The 21,998-nt window shown below is 45.5% G+C and overlaps 1 protein-coding gene across 1 annotated transcript in view; it reads left to right on the top strand.

Annotated features, from left to right (window-relative positions):
* Positions 1-12,760, top strand: part of FNDC3B (fibronectin type III domain containing 3B) — a 213,828-nt gene extending 201,068 nt beyond the window's left edge. The window contains exons 25-26 of the mRNA XM_074590212.1: positions 191-318; positions 9,153-12,760. Of these exons, the coding sequence (XP_074446313.1) occupies positions 191-318; positions 9,153-9,464 (440 nt within the window). The 3' untranslated portion in view covers positions 9,465-12,760. The remainder of the gene's footprint in view (positions 1-190; positions 319-9,152) is intronic.
* Positions 12,761-21,998: the final 9,238 nt, after the last annotated feature.

The following is a 21,998-nucleotide window of genomic DNA, read 5'->3' as shown; positions in this document are numbered from 1 at the left end:
TAAAAATCCAGCCCCAGTTTTACTTCCTTCCATCCAGTGGTGACAGCAATTTGATTTTTTGGCCAGCTGACAATGTGATGTCCTGAAGTTCTCTTTTAAAGATGTTCCTGTATATCACAATGCGCGGAACATGAACCAGATGTCAATGCAGCCTTTATATTAAATGGTAACGCATTTAATTGTATTGTAGCCCCTCGAGTGACACAGCTGGGAGGAAACGCCTGTGAAATTACCTGGGAAACTGTCCCACCCATGAAGGGAGACCCCGTCGGTTACGTTCTGCAGGTACTGGTTGGAAGAGAATCTGAATACAAGCAGGTAGGAAAATGGTCTTGTTTTGATACTGCTAAATTGACGATCTAATGGAAATGGTTTTGAACATTTGCTGTGCTGCTTCTCTCGACTGTGTTGAATTATACCCTATGGTGATGCAACCTGAACTTTGGTAAAAAGCTGAGTCAAAATTAAGGGCCGTAATAGGTTGTTTTGTCCCCAGAGGGAGTGTATAGAACATCATTATCTTATTGAAGTGATTTGCGCTCTGTCCATAGTTAATCACTATTCCTAACCGAACTAACCTTTGCAAAGTTACAATTCTGTCGGCCCATGCTTTCTTCTGAACTGGCTGGTGCTAACCATTGTCTGAAGATGAGAAGATGAAGTGTGTAGATTATCTTCCTCGTTCACTAGGCCAATTCCAAGACCCTCCATGAAGGATTTCAGTCAAGTACGCGGTTTTTAATTGGTTTGTTCAACCATCCCATTCCTGTCTCAGATTTCGATGCAAGGATGTGTAACTGCTGTTCCTCAGCTGCCCCACAGAAACTGTCCGTTCTTGCAATGTGGGAACAGAGTGAGTGAAGTACGGCTGATCCTTCGTTCCTTGTCTATCATGACTGGAGATCACAAGTGGACATTTCCCCACAGCACCTGAAAGAGAACAACTCAGTCACAGCTAGATCTTATTTCATCTATCACAACTCTGACTGTGTGATTTACAGTGCACTTCAACTGTGCCCTGTCTTAGAATGATAGAACAGTTTGTGTTGGAAGGGACGTTTAAAGCCCACCACCCTCCCCCTGCCATGAGCAGGGACATCTTCAACTGGATCAGGTTGCTCGGAGTCCCGTCCAACCTGACCTGGAATGTTTCCAGGGATGGGGCATCGACCACCTCTCTGGGCAACCTGGGCCAGGGTTTCACCACCCTTATTGTGAAAAATGTCTTCCTTATGTCTAGTCTAAATCTTCCCTCTTTTAGTTTAAAACCATTGCCCCTTGTCCTGTCTCAAGAGGCCCTGTTAGAAAGTTTGTCCCCATCTTCCCTGTAGCCCCCTTTAAGTACTGAAAGGCCGCAATAAGGTCTCCCCGGAGCCTTCTCTTCTCCAGGCTGAACACCCCAGCTCTCTCAGCCTGTCCTCACAGCAGAGGGGCTCCAGCCCTCCCAGCATCTTCATGGCCTTCTCCGGACCCACTCCAACAGGTCCATGTCTCTGTGCTGAGGGCCCCAGAGCTGGACACAGCACTGCAGGCAGAGTAAAGGGGCAGAATCCCCTCCCTTGCCCTGCTGGGCACGCTGCTTCTGATGCAGCGCAGGATATGGTTGGCTTTGTGGGCTGCGAGCCCACATTGCTGGCTCATACAGGCTGCCCAGAGAGGTGGCGGAGTCTCCAACTCTGGAGACATTCCAAACCCGCCTGGACACGTTCCTGTGCAACCTGCTCTGGGTGACCCTGCTCTGGCAGGGGGGTTGGACTAGATGATCTCCAGAGGGCCTTTCCAACCCTATGATTCTAAGTCCAGCTTTTCATCCACCAGTACCCCCATGTCCTTCTCAACAGGGCTGCTCTAAGTCCCTTCATCCCCGCCTTGCCTAGAGCTCGCCATTTCCAGCAGATGTTGGGGTGGTTGAAGTCCCCCAGCACGACGAGAGCCTGCCAGCACCATGCCTCCTGTAGCTGGAGTAAGAAGGCTTCGTCCATAGGCTCCCCTTGATGGGGCAGCCTGTAGCAGACTCCAACCACATGGTTGCCCGTGTTGCCTCAGTCTCTTAATTCTTACCCATAGGCTTTCAGCCTGCTCATGGCTATTCTCCAGAGACAGCTCTTCACCCTCTATCCATTTGTTGATGTAGAGGGCAAGGCCTCTGCCCCTCCATCCTCACCTGTCCCTTCTGCCCGTCTTCCCCCTGTCCTTTCTTTCGTTGTCATACTGATTTCAAATAAGTCCAACGTAGGGAATGAGATACTTTAAGCCTTAAATTAAATTCTTAAAAATGTGAATAAGGCGGTACTTTGAAACTGCCTTTGCTCCTCTTCAATCTACTTTTCAGTGTTACTGCAAATTAATGAATTATCAAAAGTAACATAAATTAATTCACGTGGGTGCTAAAGATTCAGAAACCTAACCGTTGTTTTTGTCGGGAAACATTTTTGGTGCTGCTATCGGTCATAAAACTTCCATGTACTGTGTTGGCCTCAAAATGTCAGCGGTAAGTGGATAAGTGGAGCCATTTCGCTGTTGCCTGCTTTGCAAAGTAGCTGTGCCGTATAACCTCCCGGCGCAGGTTTGGTAAGCATAGCTTCAGTGCTTCAAATGTTCTGCATGGCCTTGGGGAGAATTGGGCATGGCTTCATCTTCCTTTAGGGTGGGCGATGGCTTCGTCTTCGCAGTCAGGACCTTGTGGTATGAAAAAGCCCAGCAATAAAGGAAATAAAAAGCACCTTCAGGGTTTTAATGTTGAAGGTCTTCATTTCTCACGAAGCGTGACCTTGCTGAGGGGTGTTCTGTTTGAGTTTTCACGAGTGACTCACTAGAAGAAGCTCCGGGCTGGGATGCTCAAAGCTGACGCTGTGAGTTCTGTAGTTGGGCTGGCTGATAACCAGCTGTGGAAATCAGGGAGAGTCCTGCTGTTTCATGGTCTCAGAGATCGGTTTCACCCATCAAAATTACTTAGTTTCGTCGCAAATATGGGTGTCTTCTCAGCAGTGGGGCACATCACTGACATGCTCTCCATTAGCCGATCTGCAATAGCTGCGTGCACGTGCTCTTGCCTCCTGTTGGGTGAATGGGAGATAAAATATATCAAGTATATAAATAGGAGATAAAAATATATTAAATATATTCACTGTTTTTCTGGCTAATGCATTTCACTTGGCCTTTGCTGTGGCACGTGCGTGATCACTTGCTACTCTTTGGCTGAAAAGTAATTTTAGTGATACGTTCACTAGGTTCTAAGCGCAAATCCTAAATTTACTTTTAAATCTGTTTTGTTCCCTGCAAGTGACATAGATATTTCGCACATGTATCTCAGGGGGCATATTATATTAGAAAAGCTTTGCAGATGGTTTTGAAGGGTTGCACAAATGAAAAATATAGTAGGTTTTCAGCCTATTAAATGCACCCATGAGAAAGAAGAGCGTCTTAAGTGACGGGCGTTTTGCCAGGGATAGGACAGCTGGACAAGAAGGAAAGAAAAATAGCTGCATGAAATAATTCTTTATGTCCCACTGGCATGGAAATAAATGCGAAAAATAGCTATTTCAAGCTATTTGTGGGCAGTGCAGGACTCCATATCACGTGTAGGGTCACTCACCCTCGGGCGCTTTCACCTTCTCTCCCCCTCCAGGACACAGTTGTCTCTGTTCGGTGACACGTTTTACACCAGCCCAAACGCAGATGAGAAGAGTTTCATAGAGTAAAAATCCACTTATAAAATTACCTTAAAATTGAAACTCTTCAAATAATAAACGCGTAAAGCTGTTTTCTCTGTAACAAGCCTTTAATTCTGTCAATAGATCGCTTTATTTGCAGCAATTGAGGCAACTATTTAAGGCAAGCGTTGAACAGTTTTGTCTAGGGAGATGTTACAAATCCATGGAGCCGCGTCTCCCTGTCTTCGCCCAGTGGATTGACTTCAGGTGAATACGGCTGATAGGCGACCAAAACCAGTTTCCTCATTTTATCTTAAAGCCCTAATTCTTGCTTTCAGCGTTCAAATGAGTAAAAGCTTATGAGCCTGAGTTCATGCGCAGGTATCTCCTGGAGCAGAACAAACCAATTAAAGGGTGAAGCATTTACTCGGCGTTACCATCTGTGGAAGCGACTCTCCACGGCAGAAATCAAGATGATGATGCGTGTCAACCTCTTTTTTTATATAGGGAACGGGAGAATGTTTGATATAAATCTGTTTCTCCCCCAGGAAATTTTACAAAGATACCGTTATTCTGACAAACATATTGGGAAGGCGACAATATGACTTTGGTGATACTGGCGTAGCATTCATACCACGATATGTATTTTAAACGGGTGTGATGGTGTTTTTTTAACAAGAATGGTGTATGCTTTACAGAGTAGATTTTAGTCTTTTCGCCCCAAAAAAAAGTTTGGAAAAGGGAGATCCCATCGTTGTGAAAACTGGCTTAGAAAATTTTAATGATGATTGTGTTTGACTTTTCATAATGTGACTGTATCCCATGACTGTTTGTGGAACAGTTGTGCACACAGAGTGGCACGGTGTCGAGCAGAGTTTCCCTAGTTTTTAGCTCCCTTATAGCATGTTAAAAAAAATATTAAATATTCCTTTTCCTGTTTCTTAAGCGATGTGTTCCTCTTTCTGTATTTGTACGCTTTATCTGTTCAGATACTTCGAAAAGCAATGGCATTATGGCTTTACAGTTCTTTTCAGGAAATCAAATTTCCCTTGTTTACGAATCGGGATGTAAATCACTGCAGACCGTGGGAATCGATGGCCCGGGTCTGGTTTTCTGTTTCTTGTGGCTTCATCTAGCAAAGCCTACTCGGCTAGAACTTGGCTTTCAGGTGTGTTCCAGTGATCTCCAGTGCTGCATAGCTTTAACCCGAGCGGGGGGAGCGGGCCGGGCTGTGCGGCGCAGGAGCTGGAGCTCGGGATAACAGTCGGGACACTCAGCAGCCCAAGTTTTAGTTTCCCGATGGAGTCACCGAGGAGCCAGCCCTTCATCAGAGCTGTCCCTGGGAAACGAGAGCTGAGTTTTAAAGCTTCTTTATCCTTGAGTTGTTTGCCAGTGAGGCAGAACGTTCTACCTTTGAAATTTCCAAGAATTTGGAGGCCATGGTGTTTCAGTGGCTCCTGCCACATCTCTTCTGGAAGAAAACTGTCCCCCGACGCTTTCCAAAAGAAGAAAAGATCTGGGTAGATGCGCTGGGTGTGTAGAAATCCCCCAGCAATGCAATGGGAAGCCTGCTCGGGTCTGCACCAAGAGGTGGACAGCTGGGAGAACCCGGTCGGCCTTACCAAGCTCTAATTTTTAGTATTGTTTTTCCTTTGTTTCAGACTCTGTAGACACACAGTCTCTGAAACCCATTCAGTACACTGTTAATTTGTGTAAATAAGCAAAAAATAGTGTTTCCTTCTCTATTTTAAATAGCAAGTCAAAGTCACTTGTACTGGTAGCATGCCAAAATACAACATAATTGTACAGTACGCCTTGGCATTTATTATATTAATGCTACCTGCATTGAGTATTTTGTCTGCCTCCTGACGTGTCACGAGACGGAACAAATAATTGCCTTTTGCTAAGAATTTTTCAGTGCAGCCCACCTCGCGGAAGGTGGTCTGAGGGGCTCTTGTTTGCTTTGTTTAGGAGACGAGACTGTCCAACCCAACGAGGGTTTACGAGCATCTCAGCAGTGGAGTGAGTGAAGCTGATTTTGTGTTTGGATAAAAAAATAAGCCAGTTTCTTAAGGAGAAATGTGTCAAATGACTTAGAAGAAATTAAACCTTTCGAGTGAGCGTGGTTTCTAAATAGATTGAAACCTGCCTCGGATTCTTGATCTTCTTATCACCATGAAAAATAGGCTTTTATTAATTATTAAATAGACTGGTCATTGCAGCGGAGGGCAACAACCAGGTAAGGTTATCTTGCGCTTTCCAGTGTGTCGCTTACAGGGCAATTTTTATTATTTGGCTGGCATTTTTATTATTTGGAGAAGGTGGAGTGGGTTTGAATTATTTAATGGCGTCGGTGAAATCGAGAAATACTTGCCTACAGGAATTCTCTGAGCTGTCTGGGTTGATCAATAGGATCAAATGCCTTAAGAGGCTTCAGCAGCAGTTTATTACTTGTGATGATATTTTCATTGAGGGAGCCAGGCGAAAAAGCTCATGTTTTTATTATATTCTCAGGTACCTAAGCAGAAAAGCTGTTTTTAGGCACTGAAAGTGATAAATTAGATAGCCACTTTACTTTGACTTGTTGGCCACCAAAGCGTAATGTGCTAGATATAAAAAAGTGTGCTGCTTTATACAGTCATTTTTGGTGTAATATTTGTTTAGTAGATTTAAAGACCTTCTACATAATTGCCAAATTTATTTTTTTTTCCTCTCTGTTGTGCATGTGAAGCCCATTCACGGGGTGTAACTGTGGTGTCAACCAAGCACGTATCTATGGAGCTGGAGCCAGTAATGTCCCCAAGGTGTGCTCGCTGCAGCCGCTTGTGGAGGATACAGAGTAAATGATAATTAAGCACAGTAAATTTTTACCTGTTAATGAGAAAGGACATAGATCCACTGGTGGTAAATACTCATTAAACCACTGAAAGCAGGACAGTTTCCACCACCTTCCCAGCTCTAGTGTGGGACATGTTTTGTCTTTACCGTTACTGAATATTAATTCTTGTATTCAGCTGTTTCTCAAACTTTAACGATGCGCTCAACTCTCACTTGACTGGCCTTTTTCTGAGAAGTGCTGTTGACTAGCTGGCTTGAGTGAATGTGGTCATCTGTATTTATTAGACTGTAATGAAGATACAGGTCTTTGATTTAGCCAAACTTAGCCTCCAATGACACTGGTATTCACCACCCTGACAGAACAAAGCAAGTGAAAAAACAATTCACTGGATAGGTTTTTTCAATGCATATCCCATCCCTAGCACCTGTTAAATGTAATTTATGAAGATTAGATTGTAACTGCTTCATTGAATGTCATTATTTGGACTTTACTGGATTTTTATTTTGTTTTAGAAGTGGTCATATTGGTTGCAAAGGTTCATTTTGGCAAAGGCACGTAGAGGTCTTCTGATTATACATTTTGAAATGAAATTAATAATTGCAAGAGCACCAGAAAACATACCTTGACTAGGGTTGTTTTGTAAGGAATAGATGCTCTGAGTCACCATGTCTCAAAGTCTAAAGAAACGGGAGTTAGGTAAGTCCTCCAAGTAGAAGAATCCTGACTCTGGTCCCGTGGAAGAGCACAACCGTTTTTAATTACTTGCTGAACCTACCTTTGCATGCCAAATGCATGCAGCTTCTCTTTGCATGGTCGCTTATATTTGGGAGTAAACTAAAGTATTAACCACCTACAAGATGTAGCGTTGATGATGGAGTAGGTGGAGGACAATTGCCCCCAACAGGTGGGTATTAGAAATGGAGTTGCCTTTGGAAAATAGAGTGGCAGAGTCATTCTAGGAATGAGGTACGCTTTGCAAACGGATGTTTCAACCTTTTGCGTTATTTCTATGGAACTACTACAGCACTTGCACTTTTGTTTTCCCTGCGATTACTGTGTTACTGTAACTTAATGACTCCTTGGCGTTGGGAAGACGAGCAAAGACGACAAGGAAGGCAACGGTGCATAGCTGTGGGTAATGTAGAGATTTACGGGATGAATTTGTTGTATTCCTCTCACTTGAGCTAGAGTGAGCTTCCTCTGGATGCCGAGCGTACTTGAGGAAGGTAATGTAATTTTGTTTAAACATTGCTTCTTGATTTATGCCTCGGGGGCAAGAAACATGAGCCAGTTCGAGGACTTCTACTTAGTCTGGAAGCTCAGAGTCACCGTTGTTCAAACTGTATTTGGAAAAAATGTGGAAGTTTAAAAGGAGGGGAGAGAACGAATGAAAGAAAAGCCTTAATCTTTGGTCCCAGACCTTCTCAAGAAACCAGTGACTGGGTGTTTAACTGAGGGATGAGTCTCAGGGGCAGGAGAGCTGGACTCTTGAAGTGGTGTTTAGCTGAGCGCGTCTCTTCCTTTTCCTCCTGTATGTCTGACTCCCGAATAACGCACAGGAAATCCTCTGTCGGTTCAGGTTTAATGTCCCTCTTGTTGCCCTCTCGTAAGTTGGGTTCTTACCTCCCGGCGGGCAGAGATGCTCTCAGCCTTCCGCTCCCGCAGCGAGGAGAAGGAAACCGGCTAAATGAGCAGAAGAAGAAGTATCTGAAGTTGAGGATGGGTTTTTTCCAGCAGACACAGGCACTTTGTGAGACAATTTTCATTTCATAAAATACCAGTTTCAGCACTCCTCCGTTATATAAATTGTTGACTGGTTATTTGTTTTCAGAGTTTGTAAATGCTTCCAGTGGTCTTTTTCCATTTAAGTCACAAAACTGTCTCTTAGCTATTTGGTTCTCTCTCTTCTTTCTCATATTGTGACTCATGCTCTCTGAGTCATGCGGTACCTACATTTGATTAACATAAATACGTGATGGGTTTGGATTGCTAAGGAACCAACAACAATGCAACCAAGAGGAGCTTTTTTTTTTATATACCTTAATAATATTTTATTGTTTCCACAATTCTGAAAGTGTAATTTCTGGCAAGATTGCTGACTCTTGAGAGAAATGTGAGGAAAGTACATTAAAATAATATTTGTAACCAATTTTGCAATTACACAGTGAATGTCTTCCAATAACCTTAGTTTGCGGGTTTTCTTCTTTTTGGGGCCAAACATGGTGCTTATGTCTTAGACACGTTTTAGGCATATAGCCACGTTTTAAGAGCAATTACATTTGTAGTATTTATCAGACCCACAAAAGATGAGTACGTCTTACGGCTGATGTATTGTCTGAAGTCGTGTCTGTCCTTGTGTGCGTTGGCTCTGTTGAATGCTCTGTATTGAGACCTCTCATGGTTGGATGCCTCTTCCGTAGCTCTCCGCGTGCCTCTGTTTTTCCAAAACCTGCATTGAGTTAGTGAGTTCTTCCCTCGAGAGCTGAGTTACAAGGCTCAGGCTTGATCTAACTTTTTGGCCCAAATCCTTGCAAGTCCTTTTAAATTGCTTGAAATTTAAATTTGTGGCCCAAATCCTTTAGAATTGTTTGGTGCTACGAAAGGAGGAGGAGGTTGTCTTCCTCTTTGTTCATGACTGTGCTTGCTGTTTTGTTTGGAAGGTGTACAAGGGAGAAGAGACCACATTCCACATCTCAGGCCTTCAAGTCAACACAGACTATCGGTTTCGCGTCTGCGTCTGCCGCCGGTGCTTGGATACCTCACAGGAGCTTAGTGGACCTTTCAGCCCATCCGTTGCCTTTATGCTTCAGCGAAACGAGATCATGCTTGCGGGAGAAATGGGAAGCATAGATGACCCGAAGATAAAGAGCATGATTCCTACTGATGAACAGTTTGCAGCCCTCATTGTTCTTGGCTTTGCAAGTTTGTCAATTATATTCGCCTGTATATTACAATACTTCTTTATGAAGTAGAGAATTCAATGGAAGTTTGAGATACAAATTTAACTAATGCTACGCATTATAATCCACACATTTATTCAGATATTCCTTTTTTTGAAATCCTTTTGTTCTACCATGCATTTTATATACTTCTCTTGTTTTTACAGTTCTAGCTTGAAGAAAGATAAATCAGTGTTTTGATGCACCTTTTTGAAATTCAAAACTAGGAAGTGGTCAAACTGGAGAAACAAGCAAACCAGATACCAAAAGCAAGATTGTTTTCCTTCACGGTTTCAAAACTGTCACCAATTTGCCTTTTCAACGTTGGTTTTTTTTCGCTGAAGTTCATGCAGTCTCTTATTTTATCTTACTATTTAGGAAATTTTAATCATGAGTCACTTTTTTGTCTCTTCTTTTTCCTCCTAAACATTAGTCACGAGTGTGTGTAGTGGTAAGACTAGAATGCAGTGTTAGTCAACAGTACCGGGTTTTCCTTGAACAGTATTAGCAATGTTCCTACCAATTATTCACTACATTTGCCCCCCTTTTTTTCAAGACGAAACGTAAATTGTTATTTTAAACTGTCTAGCGCATTTAAATCGGAACAATATCCTGCAGTCAAAAAACCTTTTTAGTTATCTGTTGTTTTTACAGTTGCAACACTATAAACTGCCTGTATAAGAGATCGAATAACCAAACTGCATATAAATTATGAAGCATTATAGGTTTTCTTTTTTACCATTTTGATTCCTAGCAGTAATTTTAAGTAAGAGGGCATCGTGCAATAGTTAGTTATTCCCATGTTCAGCTGTTTAAAAGCTGCTTTAACTTGTCTGTTTGTCACTGTATATAACTATTCCTAATCTAATACTAGATATTATTCTATTATGTTCATCCTGATTTATATGATTAGAGCTGGTGACAGCTTACTGCCTCTACTGAATTAGGTGAGATTTACTTTCGATGTAAGCAAACTTTACTGTCGGTTGATTTTTATTTTTTTTTTTAATTATTATTATTAATGTTATCGGAGGGGTATCCATTTTATGGAACGTTTTGGGAGGTATCAGAAACGAGGCGTGTTTATTTTCAATACCTTCAGTGGGTGTCTGTGCTGTTCTTACCACAGGGTCAACTGAAATCACTTGGTACACGGCAAAACTCAGACGGGAGCCCCGCTCTGATGGGAATGTCCCCCCTCCTCCTGCCTGCCCCTTCCACGATACACCTTTTAATCCATCGAGATACTAGAATTTTAACTCTTCACTCATTGGATTGTTTATATTAAGTCAACGTTGTGCAAGTACCTCAGGGACAGAAATGAGCTGGAGGTGCAAATAGATTCCAAAAGGGTGCAACAGACACAGTGTATTTTCCTGCCTCTTGTTTTTGTATATTTTTGCTACTCGGTTTTGCTTTTGTCCTGGCTATTTTGTGCTCTGTCTCCATCGTCTAAGATTCAGTGTCCTGTACTAGCATAATATTCCCTTAACCAAAGTAATGGGGAAAAAACAACATTATTTTTGTTTTAGGTTTATTTATACTATATACTGCATACAGTACTTTAAATACCAATTACAGTGCAATCTTTTATTTATTGTAAAAAGAAAAAAAAATAAAAAATAAAAAGTGTACTTATGTACTAATCCCCTTCCCCACCCTCCCCGTAGCATGTTATATTTTGTCTGTTTTATACTGTTGTACTTTAGGTCGACTTTTTACCTGGCAGCATTCCTAGTATTATTAATCTTCTTACATTTTCTTGTGTTTTTGAAGATGGGAGCATCTAGTACATTAAATGCCAAAAAAAAAAAAAACCAACAAAAAAAACCAACCACATTATCAGTGATTCAAACGTTTACATGTATCCAAAAAACATAATCATCTCTGGAAAGAAAGTGCTAAGATCAATGAATTATTCTGTGTGCCTCTCTAGATGTAGCAAATATTAGAAATGTTCTGTATTTTGTTATTGACTATAATTAGTTTAATTTAGCCTTGCAAACTAATGGCATTGAGCTAAATATATATATTTTTTTTTTTCGTTCTTGCCAAAGTCATGGCTTGTCAAATTTATTTACATCTTATTTAAATTTATTTGTGATATGAAACTTTGTGACCTTGCCTCTGTATTTTGTGAGCAAAGCATAATACAGCTGTCTTCAATGGAGGGGAAAAGAGCGTATTTTTTAAAACGATGAAAAGACCGCTAGTTTGGAAACCCAGAAATTTGAATAGATTCCCTTTTTTTTTTTTTCATTTTTCGATATTGTTTCAGCAGTGCTGCTATGAAATCCAAGCTTGACACCTTTTTTAAAAAACCCTGCTTCAGTCAAAAAAAAAGGAAAAAAAAAAAAACCAAACAAACCCACTTTGCTTGAGACGATTTGATGGATTTTGAAAGTTTGAAATAGAAATGATACTAAAAGCGGCGAGCAGAAGTGTAGCGAAAAGCAATGGGTTACACCTGAAGCATTGCTGTCGTTGCTAATTTGTCCGGTGTCCCTCATAATCATGCTAACGAGAACGCCCAGCCCAACCCTGAGATTATCGGAGGAAATATTCCGTCGGAGTTGGGACCGGCCCTGAATATGTTGACGTTCTTTTAGTTTGTGTATTCTGCCATAGCGATTTGATTGTCGTTCATACATTAACAAAAAAAAATAAAGCATCACCGATTTTTAAACCATTCCCGGTTTGATTTCCATTGTCGCTTCCATTATCCCACCCTTTGCTGATGCCTTGTCTTTTCCCCTACACCTTTTTTTGCCCTTGGATCCAGCAATAGCAGGCGTTGAATCCAACCCGAGGGCTCTCTGCTCTCAGAGAAATCACAACAAGAGTTTAAAAAAAAAAAAAAAAAAAAGGTAGAATGAAACACTAAATATTTAAAACCCTTAAGGAAGGAGAGAGATGTTTTTTCTATTGTTCTGCCTTTTTCTTTATGAACTTGAAATGTTTTCTACTCCTGTTTGTTGGCTACGGTAGCTCGGTATTCAGCGTCACGATTGAGAAGTGCCCGAACTGAATGTGTATGAATCTTATCCTTGCACAGTTCTTTAAATTGAAAAAAAAAAAAAAAAAAAAGTTTTTACCTCACTATGGGAACATACATTCCAAGCTTTTCAACTTTAAAAAGAAAAAAAAAAAATAATAATCATAAGTTTTCTTGTATTGTAAATTTTAGACTATTTCATATGCATTGTATTAAAACTGCCATATCGATTTTAATGTATAGATTTTGCAAATACTACACTATGTATGTAAGACTTAACTGTATCTGTAGTGTATATGTAATATATTTATGCCCAATAAATGTTTTAATTCTTTCTGATATTACCAGGAGTTTTCTTAGCTGGATACAGCCCTTTCCAGCCCGTGGGGCCCCTTTGCAGCAGGTCAGTGGTGTTGCTGCAGCCTCAGGCGCGAGTGGGAGCCCCAGATTGAACTCGGGACGTTTCTGGTTTGTCACGGGAATGAGTTTGCGTTGTCCGTTTAAAAAAAAAAAAAAAAAAAAAATCAATTAGTCATCCTAAAAAAATTAGTATGCGTACGTGTTTCTTCGCAAACACGTTAATGTTTGGTTTTTAAACAGCTTTTCTTCTTCACATCACTGCGTAAATACAACATTTTGTGTGTTTGCTTTAATTGCTGCCATTTGCAACATGAGTGGGGTTTTCTGAAGGAAATAGTTTGTTTTTTTTTTTCGTTTGGTTGGTCAGCTTCTTTTAATTTAAATAGTGCTTGCCAAAACAATCTCTCTTTAACAAAATCATTTAAATGTGTCTATAGAATAGTAATTACTGGTTATTATCTGAAGAGATCTTTTATTTTCAGTAGTCTCTGCTTTACGGTATTGCCGTGAGCGTCCGCTGAGGTGATGGAGGGTGGTTAAAGCCCACGGGATGGAAGGAGATTTTTGGGGATTTTTGAGCTCTGGATGTTGTCTTGTCGTGTTGTAACCCACAGGTTTGGTGCAGAGGTTCTGGGTCTCCTTCCCGCACCCAAACTGGGCTGAAGTGGGGTAAGTAGCACTAAGTTTCCAATGGATTTTTGTTTTACAAGGAAATGAGGAGCAAGTTGTTAACCAGGCTCGGGAAATGTTGTATTTTAACACCTCTTGCTGTTGGTATCTGAAGTATAAAAATGTATCTGCTTTGAAAAGAGCAGGGGCTTGTATTTTTAGATGTTTTTGTGGCCTTACGAAGCACCTCACCTCTGGGCTGGTGCGGGAGCTGGATGTGGCCCATGGCACATCTCGCAATTTGAGCAATCTCCGGGTCTGCCCGCAGCAGCGCGTGTGGTCCCCAGGTCGGTGGCTGCTGTTTCTATAGCAGCAGCAATTCTCTCTCTGCTGGGTAATCAACGAGCCTGCTCAGCACCAAAATGGGGAGAATTTGTTTTGCTTTTGACTTTTCAGCCACTGTCGCAAGTTGGGAGATGTTTGGTTTGGTGGAGGAGAGTTGAGCCCTGTTTGAAGTGGGGGGTTTCTGTATGAGGAACCCGTGTATCAAAGCAAGAGGAGGTGGGATCTGAGCCACCCGCTCCCCAGGACAAATACGAGAGCAAACGGGATCCGGAGGCAGCGTCAGTCCATGTTGTTCACCTCCTGCGGGGAACCTTTCCTCCCGGACTCATGCAAGTCTTTGAATTTTAGGAGGTGCTCAAATTCAGGCTGCTATAAATAGCCCTGGCTTGAAGCGGGGTAGATCTTCCCTCCAGCCTTTGTGTCCGGCGACGGAGACTCTCCTGCCTCTGCCTCACAGAGCTATTTGAAAATACCCCTGAAAATCAAATACTCTGGGAGCTCCAAGAGTCCCCCGGGGCATGCTGTGTCGAATAGCATCGCCTGGGCTGCTCCTCCCTGAGGGGCCGGGGGCTCGGCAGGGCCTGTGTCCTCAGCCAGGCCCTGGGCAGCTTGGCTGAGCCATGGGAGGTCACTTGCAGCTGGAGGAGCATTCCCCGGGAATGCCGCTTTTCTGCCCTGAACGGAGGGACGGTGACGCCTTGTAGACAGAGCCGGTGGTGGTGGGAGCTCAGTGTTTCATCCTCGCTGTCAACCGAGGAACGCTGTTGTGCTGTGCGTGGCAGGGAAAGAGCGGGTCCTCTGCCCGCGGTGGAGAAGGTCCCTTGGGACCGTGGGTCAGGGACAAATGAGAGGAAGCAGCTCCAGCCTGTGTCCATCTCTAATGGATGGTTTAAGTTGCCATTTTTCAATGGCCCTGGTGTATTTTTGGCCTTTTGCTGAAGTTCAAGGTGGCGGTTCAGAGAATCACACAGGATGGTGGGGCTTGGAAGGGACCTTCGGAGATCATCTAGTCTGACCCCCTGCCAAAGCAGGGACACCTAGAGCAGGTTGGACAGGAACACATCCAGGCGGGTTTTGGATGTCTCCAGAGAAGGAGACTCCAGTGACACTTGGGAGTCAGTCCTGGGACGAGTGCTGATGCTGCCAGCACACACAAGTCCCTGCCTGAGGGAAGCACCGGCCGCTGGGAAGCTGAGGGAGCAGAACGGCTCAGCTCCAGCCAGACCCAGCCCAAAACCTCTTTCCCTTCTGCGTGCCTGTGTGCTTGTTCGGGATTAAACAAGGGGTACGAAACCAGACCAGTTCATGTTTTTAAAGAAAACTCCAGCTGCAACCCAATCTTAACCCATTCTTGCCAAACCGGAATGGATCCTTCAAGGTCTCAGCAACATTTGAGCAATTCACGGATAAGGGAGACGGGATGATTCCCCCCCAGCATCAATGACACCTACACGAACCCGATGGTTTCGTTAGCCCTGTCTGCACCCAAAGGTATTAGAGAAAAGTTATAAAGAAATTATTGTGGAAATGTGATGTATAAATTACATTTCCTGTGCAAATCTTATTCTAGAACTGTAGAATCATTGCGGAATTCATATGACGTGTTCTGATTTCTTGAAGGGGTGTAGGATTATATTCTCTGTCCTTAATATTCACCTGCCTCGGAGTGAAGGTATAAATGTCATCCCTTATTTCTTCTCAGAAAGGAGAACCACAAGTCAGTAGAGAGGAGGATATGGACTTTTTGTTTCAGTATTTTTGCGGCTGAGCAGAAAGCCAGCTGAGATCCCTTGAAAAGGCTGTTTCATTGGTATTACATCTAATAAGTTCTAAACGGTTGCATCTGTTTCTGCTCTTGACAATCGCTCTCACAATGCGCAGATCCTTGGCTGAGCAAAAGGAAAAAAAACAAGCGGTTTCACAAGATGCTTTCAAGCACAGCGGATTAGCCTGCTATCTGCTGTTATTGAGGTGAATGTGCTGTTATTAGTTTGAGTAGTTATATTTATTGTACTAATTGCAGGCATAGATGGCCTTGCATGCAATCAAAGCTATTTTTAGGTCTGCTAGCACGGTTAATAAATAACTGCTTGGGTCAGCGTGCTCGGTGAATGTCATTTCTTGGTAATTTTATTAGCTCATGTCTCTCCCTTTCTGTCATATGAAAGCCATTATTCTCTACAAATAAAATGGAGCAAAGAGTAGGGATGCAGAAGTCTTGTGAGGATTGACATGTCAATAGAGTTGAGAAACTCACCCTAATCCAGTGCAAATACTGTATTTATTAATTTATAGCTTAAATGCCCTTCCCTTCCCCAGAACGCTTGCGAACCGGTCGCGGTGTCCTCGGCTAGGAGGGCTCTGTGGCACCGGGCACGTCAACGTCCCCGGGCAGCACGGGGGGATGCTGCTGGGTGCCTGCCCAGCCCTCGCTGCAGCGCTGGGGCTTCGGCACACTCGGAAAAAGGGGGGTCCCTGCGCTCAGCAGGGCTGAGTATTGCGCGGGATGCTGCTGTATGGACTTTGTGTGGTGTTAGGTGTGGTTCTAAAATTGTGGTTGCTCCGGATCGTGGTGCTAAAGCTGCTGCTGCTCCTGTCTTTGCCTTCTCTCCAGTATGGGGGTTAGGCATTTCTTCTGCACATTATCACAGAATCACAGAATGGTTCGGGTTGGAAGGGATCTTAAAGCCCACCCAGTTCCGCCACCTCCCACCAGCCCAGGTTGCTCCAAGCCCCGTCCAACCTGGCCTTGAACCCCTCCAGGGATGGGGCAGCCACAGCTTCTCTGGGCAACCTGGGCCAGGGGCTCACCACCCTCACAGCCAAGAATTCCTTCATAAAATATAATCTAAATCTCCCCTCTTTCTGTTTAAAACCATCAACCCTTGTTCTATCGCTCCCCTCCCTGATCCAGAGTCCCTCCCCATCTCTCCTGGAGCCCCTTTAGGGACTGGAAGGGGCTCTAAGGTCTCCCCGGAGCCTTCTCTTCTCCAGGTTGAACCCCAACTCTCTCAGCCTGTCCTCACAGCAGAGGGGCTCCAGCCCTTGCATCATCTCTGTGGCCTCCTCTGAACCTGCTCCAACAGGTCCACGTCCTTCTTACATTGGGGGTCCCAGAGCTGGAGGCAGCACTGCAGGGGGGTCTCGCCAGAGCGGAGCAGAGGGGCAGAATCGCCTCCCTCGACTCTGTCTCGTGTCCTTCTTGTTTAAAGTGTGATGCGATCGACTTCAGTGTTTTGACATCGAAAGTGTCATAGCTGTACAAACCTCTGGTTGCTCTCTAAATCATCCCCGCCTGGGCAGTGACGGTGCCAAGCCCTTTCCTCCGGCTCGTGTCAGCCCGTCTTGCAGGAAGGGACGGACGTTTGATGCAGGTCTCACCACAGCCTACGGCAACGGCACTCCTCTGGCTACGTGGCAGTCTCCAAATTACACTGTGATGTGGGAAATCAGGCACAAGACTGAAGAGAAAGCAGGTAAATACAAACCTCTCGTGGGTTTTGACATTGCAGCAAGAGTAGCGGCTTTGGCCGAGGCTGGGGCAACCGGGGGCAGCGGCTCTTGCGAGTGGCGTCGGCCGGTTTTTTGTGAGAAAGAAACCGCTGTTGTGAGCTGAGTACATCTGAAATGGGTTTGTTTCCTTCTATATCGGCCGTAGACCGGAGGTGCTGGGGCAGCACCCGAGGCAGGTGGGTGAGGGATGAGCCCCACTCCAGCACATCTCCACCAGAGCTGGAAACCCTTGGGCTGGCCACCCGCTTCCCTCTTCACGGGCTAACAATAGCTCAGCGGGTTCAAAACGACGTGTTCGAGCCAAAGCAGCTCAGGAGATCGCACCTCTCGCAGCCCCACGCGGGTGCCCCTGGCACAGCACAGCCACTGTTACAAAAATCAATGGCGTTGTCACCGCTTGATAAAAATACCAAGGTGGTATCGACGGGGCGGAATCCACGCCCACATGTGATCGTGGATATTGGCTTAACTTCCAATGAGGGTTTGCAGTGAGAGGATTTGCTGTCTTTTGTAACGTCGGCGTGTTAAAGTTATTTAAATCTCTGCACCTCGGAGCTCGTCGTGCTGCGGGGCTCATTAGAGAAGGGGCTGGTGGTGTTAGATTCCCCGCCTGCCCGCCCTAGCGAAGGATGATTTGCAGCACTGGGTTGTGGAAGGAGGCTGGGCAGAGAAGAACAATGTGAATAAAGGCTTGGAAATCGCCATGCCTTTCCTGTCTCGTGGACAGCACTGCAATCATGTGAAAATCAATCAGAACGTGAGAAAAAGAGAGAGTGACGCTCTTCTCTTCTGCTCCAGCAGCATTCAAAATGGGGCCAAATGCTGGCAGAGCATCTCCTGTACCCTCAGAGCAGCCTCTGAAGTTGACCATGGGGTACTTTATTTCTGAGAGCAATTTTGTCTCACAGACTCGTGCACATCACCAAACCTTCATTTCGCTCCCAGTGAGGGAAACGAAGCAAAGGTGGAGAGCGATGAAATGCCAAGTGTTTTACCTCCGAGCACAGCTGGAGGAGCAGCCTGCAGGCTTTCAAGCGGATGTCTTTGTGCACAGAATAAGAACGCGGTAAATTGGCAACCACGCAGCGCTCACTTGAGATGCTATTTAGGAGTTGGTACCCTCCTAGTGAGTGATGGTCCCGGGGTCCGGGCAGCAGTCTCACCACTGACGTCTTTTTGGAGCCGATCCCATGTGGGGAGGACAGAGGTAATTGTCCACGGATGACAAAAACCGTAGGGAAGACTAAAGAGACTTGGGCTGCCCAGAGAGGTGGTGGAGTCTCCGTCTCTGGAGACATTCCAAACCCGCCTGGACGCGTTCCTGTGCCACCTGCTCTGGGTGACCCTGCTCTGGCAGGGGGTTGGATGGGATGATCTCCAGAGGGCCCTGCCAACCCCTGTGATTCTGTGATTGCTCACACCCCACCAGCTGGTTTGCTGGGACACTGCGCAACGCTTATAGTCCTCTTGCCGACATTGAGTTTGCTCCTCAAGCCTACTCGTGGCCAGCAGCGTGCGAGTGCCTTTGTAACATGGGAGTGATGGGATCCAGGTAACGCCGTAACAGCAGGTGTACCCGGGGAGTTGGTTTTTTGGGGTTTTTTTTCGTTTGGTTTGGTTTTTTTAAGTATTGGGTTAATGAGGGGCTCTGAATTTTGCTCTCATTTGACAAGTCACCGCATGCACCAGTCCGCAACTCAGATGAGAAAGGCAGTAGGACGCAAGCGCTGGGCTTGGAAGGGAACTGGGACCCTTCTGCTGAGAAAAGCACTGAGAAAGCCTGTGAAAAGCCCACCACATGTATTAATTACGTTTGATAATACTGATGTACTCTATTGCGTGCTGGCATGACAACCGTCCGAAGGCTCAACAGCAAGCAGAAGTGACTACTGTGCAGCAACCTGTAAACCTTCATTAATACAAGATGAATTAAATTTGTCTTTTCTTCATCCGCTTTCACTACACTTGCATAATCACAATTTGGAGGTAAAGGACAGATTGCAGTCAAACTTTTGCTTTTCTTTATTTTCCTAAACAGTAGCAGCCGGGGCTTCTGGAAACCCAAACTGTGATTTCGCCACCTGATAGAGCTGGCAAAGCTGGACCCCGCCATCTAACAAACTGCTCTTGGCAAAATTTGGCCGAGGGCGTGGGACCTGAAGCCAAAACCCTGGAGTTTTTACCTGTTTCTCACCAGAAATCATGTTTCAGAGTGAAAAGCCATTGGCGAGCGCGTCTGCGTGAGGAAACTATTTTGCCCCTGAGAAGTTCCTGGTCTTTGTGTGGAGCTGGGATGGAGTCTGCTGCGGTACCTCAGGTGGGGATGCATGGGTGGGGGGAGATGGGTGTGTGTGTATGGGTGTGTGTGTGTGTACGTGTGTGTCCCACTGCCCTACGTGGCTGATGGACCTGCCGAAACGCACAGAGAGACTTCACGTTAACACCCGACGAGCTTCCAGCTCCTCGGGGCGCTTGTGTTGTGGCTGGGCAGTGTGTAGCTCCAGCTAAAGGCGCCTGGCAGCAAATGGTGTAAAACAGCGCAGGTCACCCCAGGACTTCCCAAGCCATGCCAATTCCTGCAGCTGCATCTGCTGGATATACACCCAGCTGGATTATCCAGAGGGTTTTCCAGGAAGCTCCTGCAGGTGTGCAGACACAGGGATGAGTGTAAGAGTTCAGGTGTAGATATGAATCCCGCTGGGGGTGTAGATGTTGCCGCAGCCATTAGTCCGTGTTCGCTGGTTGTTACTGACGGTAGGGATGCCGAGGCAGGGCTTTGCCAGAGCAGCCTGTGTTTCCCCGCTCAGGCTCCCGTTGGCCGAGCTCTCCGGAGGCTGCGGTGTCAGCCAGGGGTTACTTATTTCCCATGTAACGCTTATCTCCGGCTATTGTGCTGAGCACTCCGGCTTAGGAACAGAAACGGTGCTCGGAGCTGCCCGCAGCAGCCCACAGCCCGAGGAATAACACCCGGAGGGAGATGGATGGATCCTGCATCCCATTGCTCTGAGACAGCGTGGTTTGAGTCAGGGGTTGGAACGCCAAGTGCTTTAATTCCCGTTTTGTAGAACTGGGGCTAATATTGTTCATCCGAAGTTGTGAGGGTAAAATCTACTCACCGTGCTTTCAGCCGGGGGGTGAGGAGGGCGGTTCAGGGTGCCTGGAAGTAACAATACTGGCATCACTGGGATACGAGGAGTCAGGTAGATGTTTTTGTACCGAATTTTGGAAGGGCCCTCTGGAGATCATCTCGTTCCAACCCCCTGCCAGAGCAGGGTCACCCAGAGCAGGTGGCACAGGAACGCGTCCAGGCGGGTTTGGAATGTCTCCAGAGACGGAGACTCCACCACCTCTCTGGGCAGCCTGTGCCAGGGCTCTGCCACCCTCACAGGAAAGAAGTTCCTCCTCGTGTTTAGGTGGAACTTCCTATGGTCACGTTTGTGCCCGTTACCTCTTCTCCTGAATCTACCTCCTCAAGGCCACAGGTCTTCCACAAATGATGCGGACTGTATGGAAGCCCATCAGAAAACATTGACTGAGGGCTCGGAGAAACTAAGAGCCCCATAAGGAACGCGCTGATCAACGCGAGCAAGCGTGGGGTTGTCTCGGGCAGGGGTAAGGGAGGCCAGCTGCCTTCAGACCTGCAAAGGGACCATCCGCACCAGCAGCCGCCCTCCCACCCATCAGCAGACGAGGAGGGAGCACCCCAGCTACGGCAGATCCAGGGTGGAGAGGAGGTTCTCCTGGAGGGTCTCTCCAGGTATCTAACGGCCGCTGCTTCAGAAAGGGCTTATGCAAATGTCACTTGACACAAACTTACATAAGTGCTGACTACCTATCAACTCAAAATTTGACATGTAAGTGCTATTTTTCCTTTTTTTTTTTTTTTTTTTTTTTTTTGGCAAGAAATACAATAGGACATGATTTCCTGCCTGTGCATGCCTCCATCAAAGGTACTTTTCTAAAATGAATGAAGCTTTCTGGTAAAGTGCTTTTGACCTATTTCATCACCAATGTAACACGTTTCCAAGACAGAAAATGCAGTCAAATTGTTCCTGTTTACTTGTGAAGCTGTGATGCAAAATGCAGAGTCAGAAAAGCTTTTAAAACTTGAGCTGTTTAATGAATGAACCTCCAATTATTTCCTATATGGGCTGCTCACGTACAGGCCAGTGAGAAGACAGCAAAATTTTAACTCATAAATCCCTTATATGGGTGTTTTTTTTTTTTCAGTCAGAATTGGCAAAGTCTGTTCCTACAGGGAAGAGTTTCCAGAAATGCAGCCTATGGCTGACAGAAATCTTCCTGCGGAGCTGCCCTGAATGGATAGCCCAGCTCCTGCCAGGGCTCTTGTCTTCCCTGCACGTAAAACAGACCTCAAAAGCCGCGTCCAGACCCAAAAGGGAGCCGGGGAGACACCCCTGCCCTTTCAGATAGGGAAGGTTTTGGGGAGAAGACGCCAGGAACGTGAGGTGAGCCGGAGGGTTCCACCAGCGCCAGCTCTGCCGCCGCCTGCAGCATCTGCTCTGCCCGGGTGGGACCTGGCGGAGACAAGGCAGGAGGAGCCTTGCCCCACGTTACTACCCGAGATAAACTCATGATACCGATCTTGGACTGACTCGGCTGTTCTGAGGTAAAAAACGCTGTCGATATCCTGATGGTGCTTCCCCCCCGATGAGGTTATTTCCTACGGCTTAGGCAATATCTCTTGAGGCGAGCAAGGCCGTATTCGCCCATCAGCACTGCTG

The sequence above is a fragment of the Larus michahellis genome, chromosome 6 (assembly GCF_964199755.1).
Source record: "Larus michahellis chromosome 6, bLarMic1.1, whole genome shotgun sequence".
In the NCBI taxonomy this organism is placed as follows: domain Eukaryota; kingdom Metazoa; phylum Chordata; class Aves; order Charadriiformes; family Laridae; genus Larus; species Larus michahellis.
This window is presented reverse-complemented; position numbering and strand designations above follow the sequence as displayed.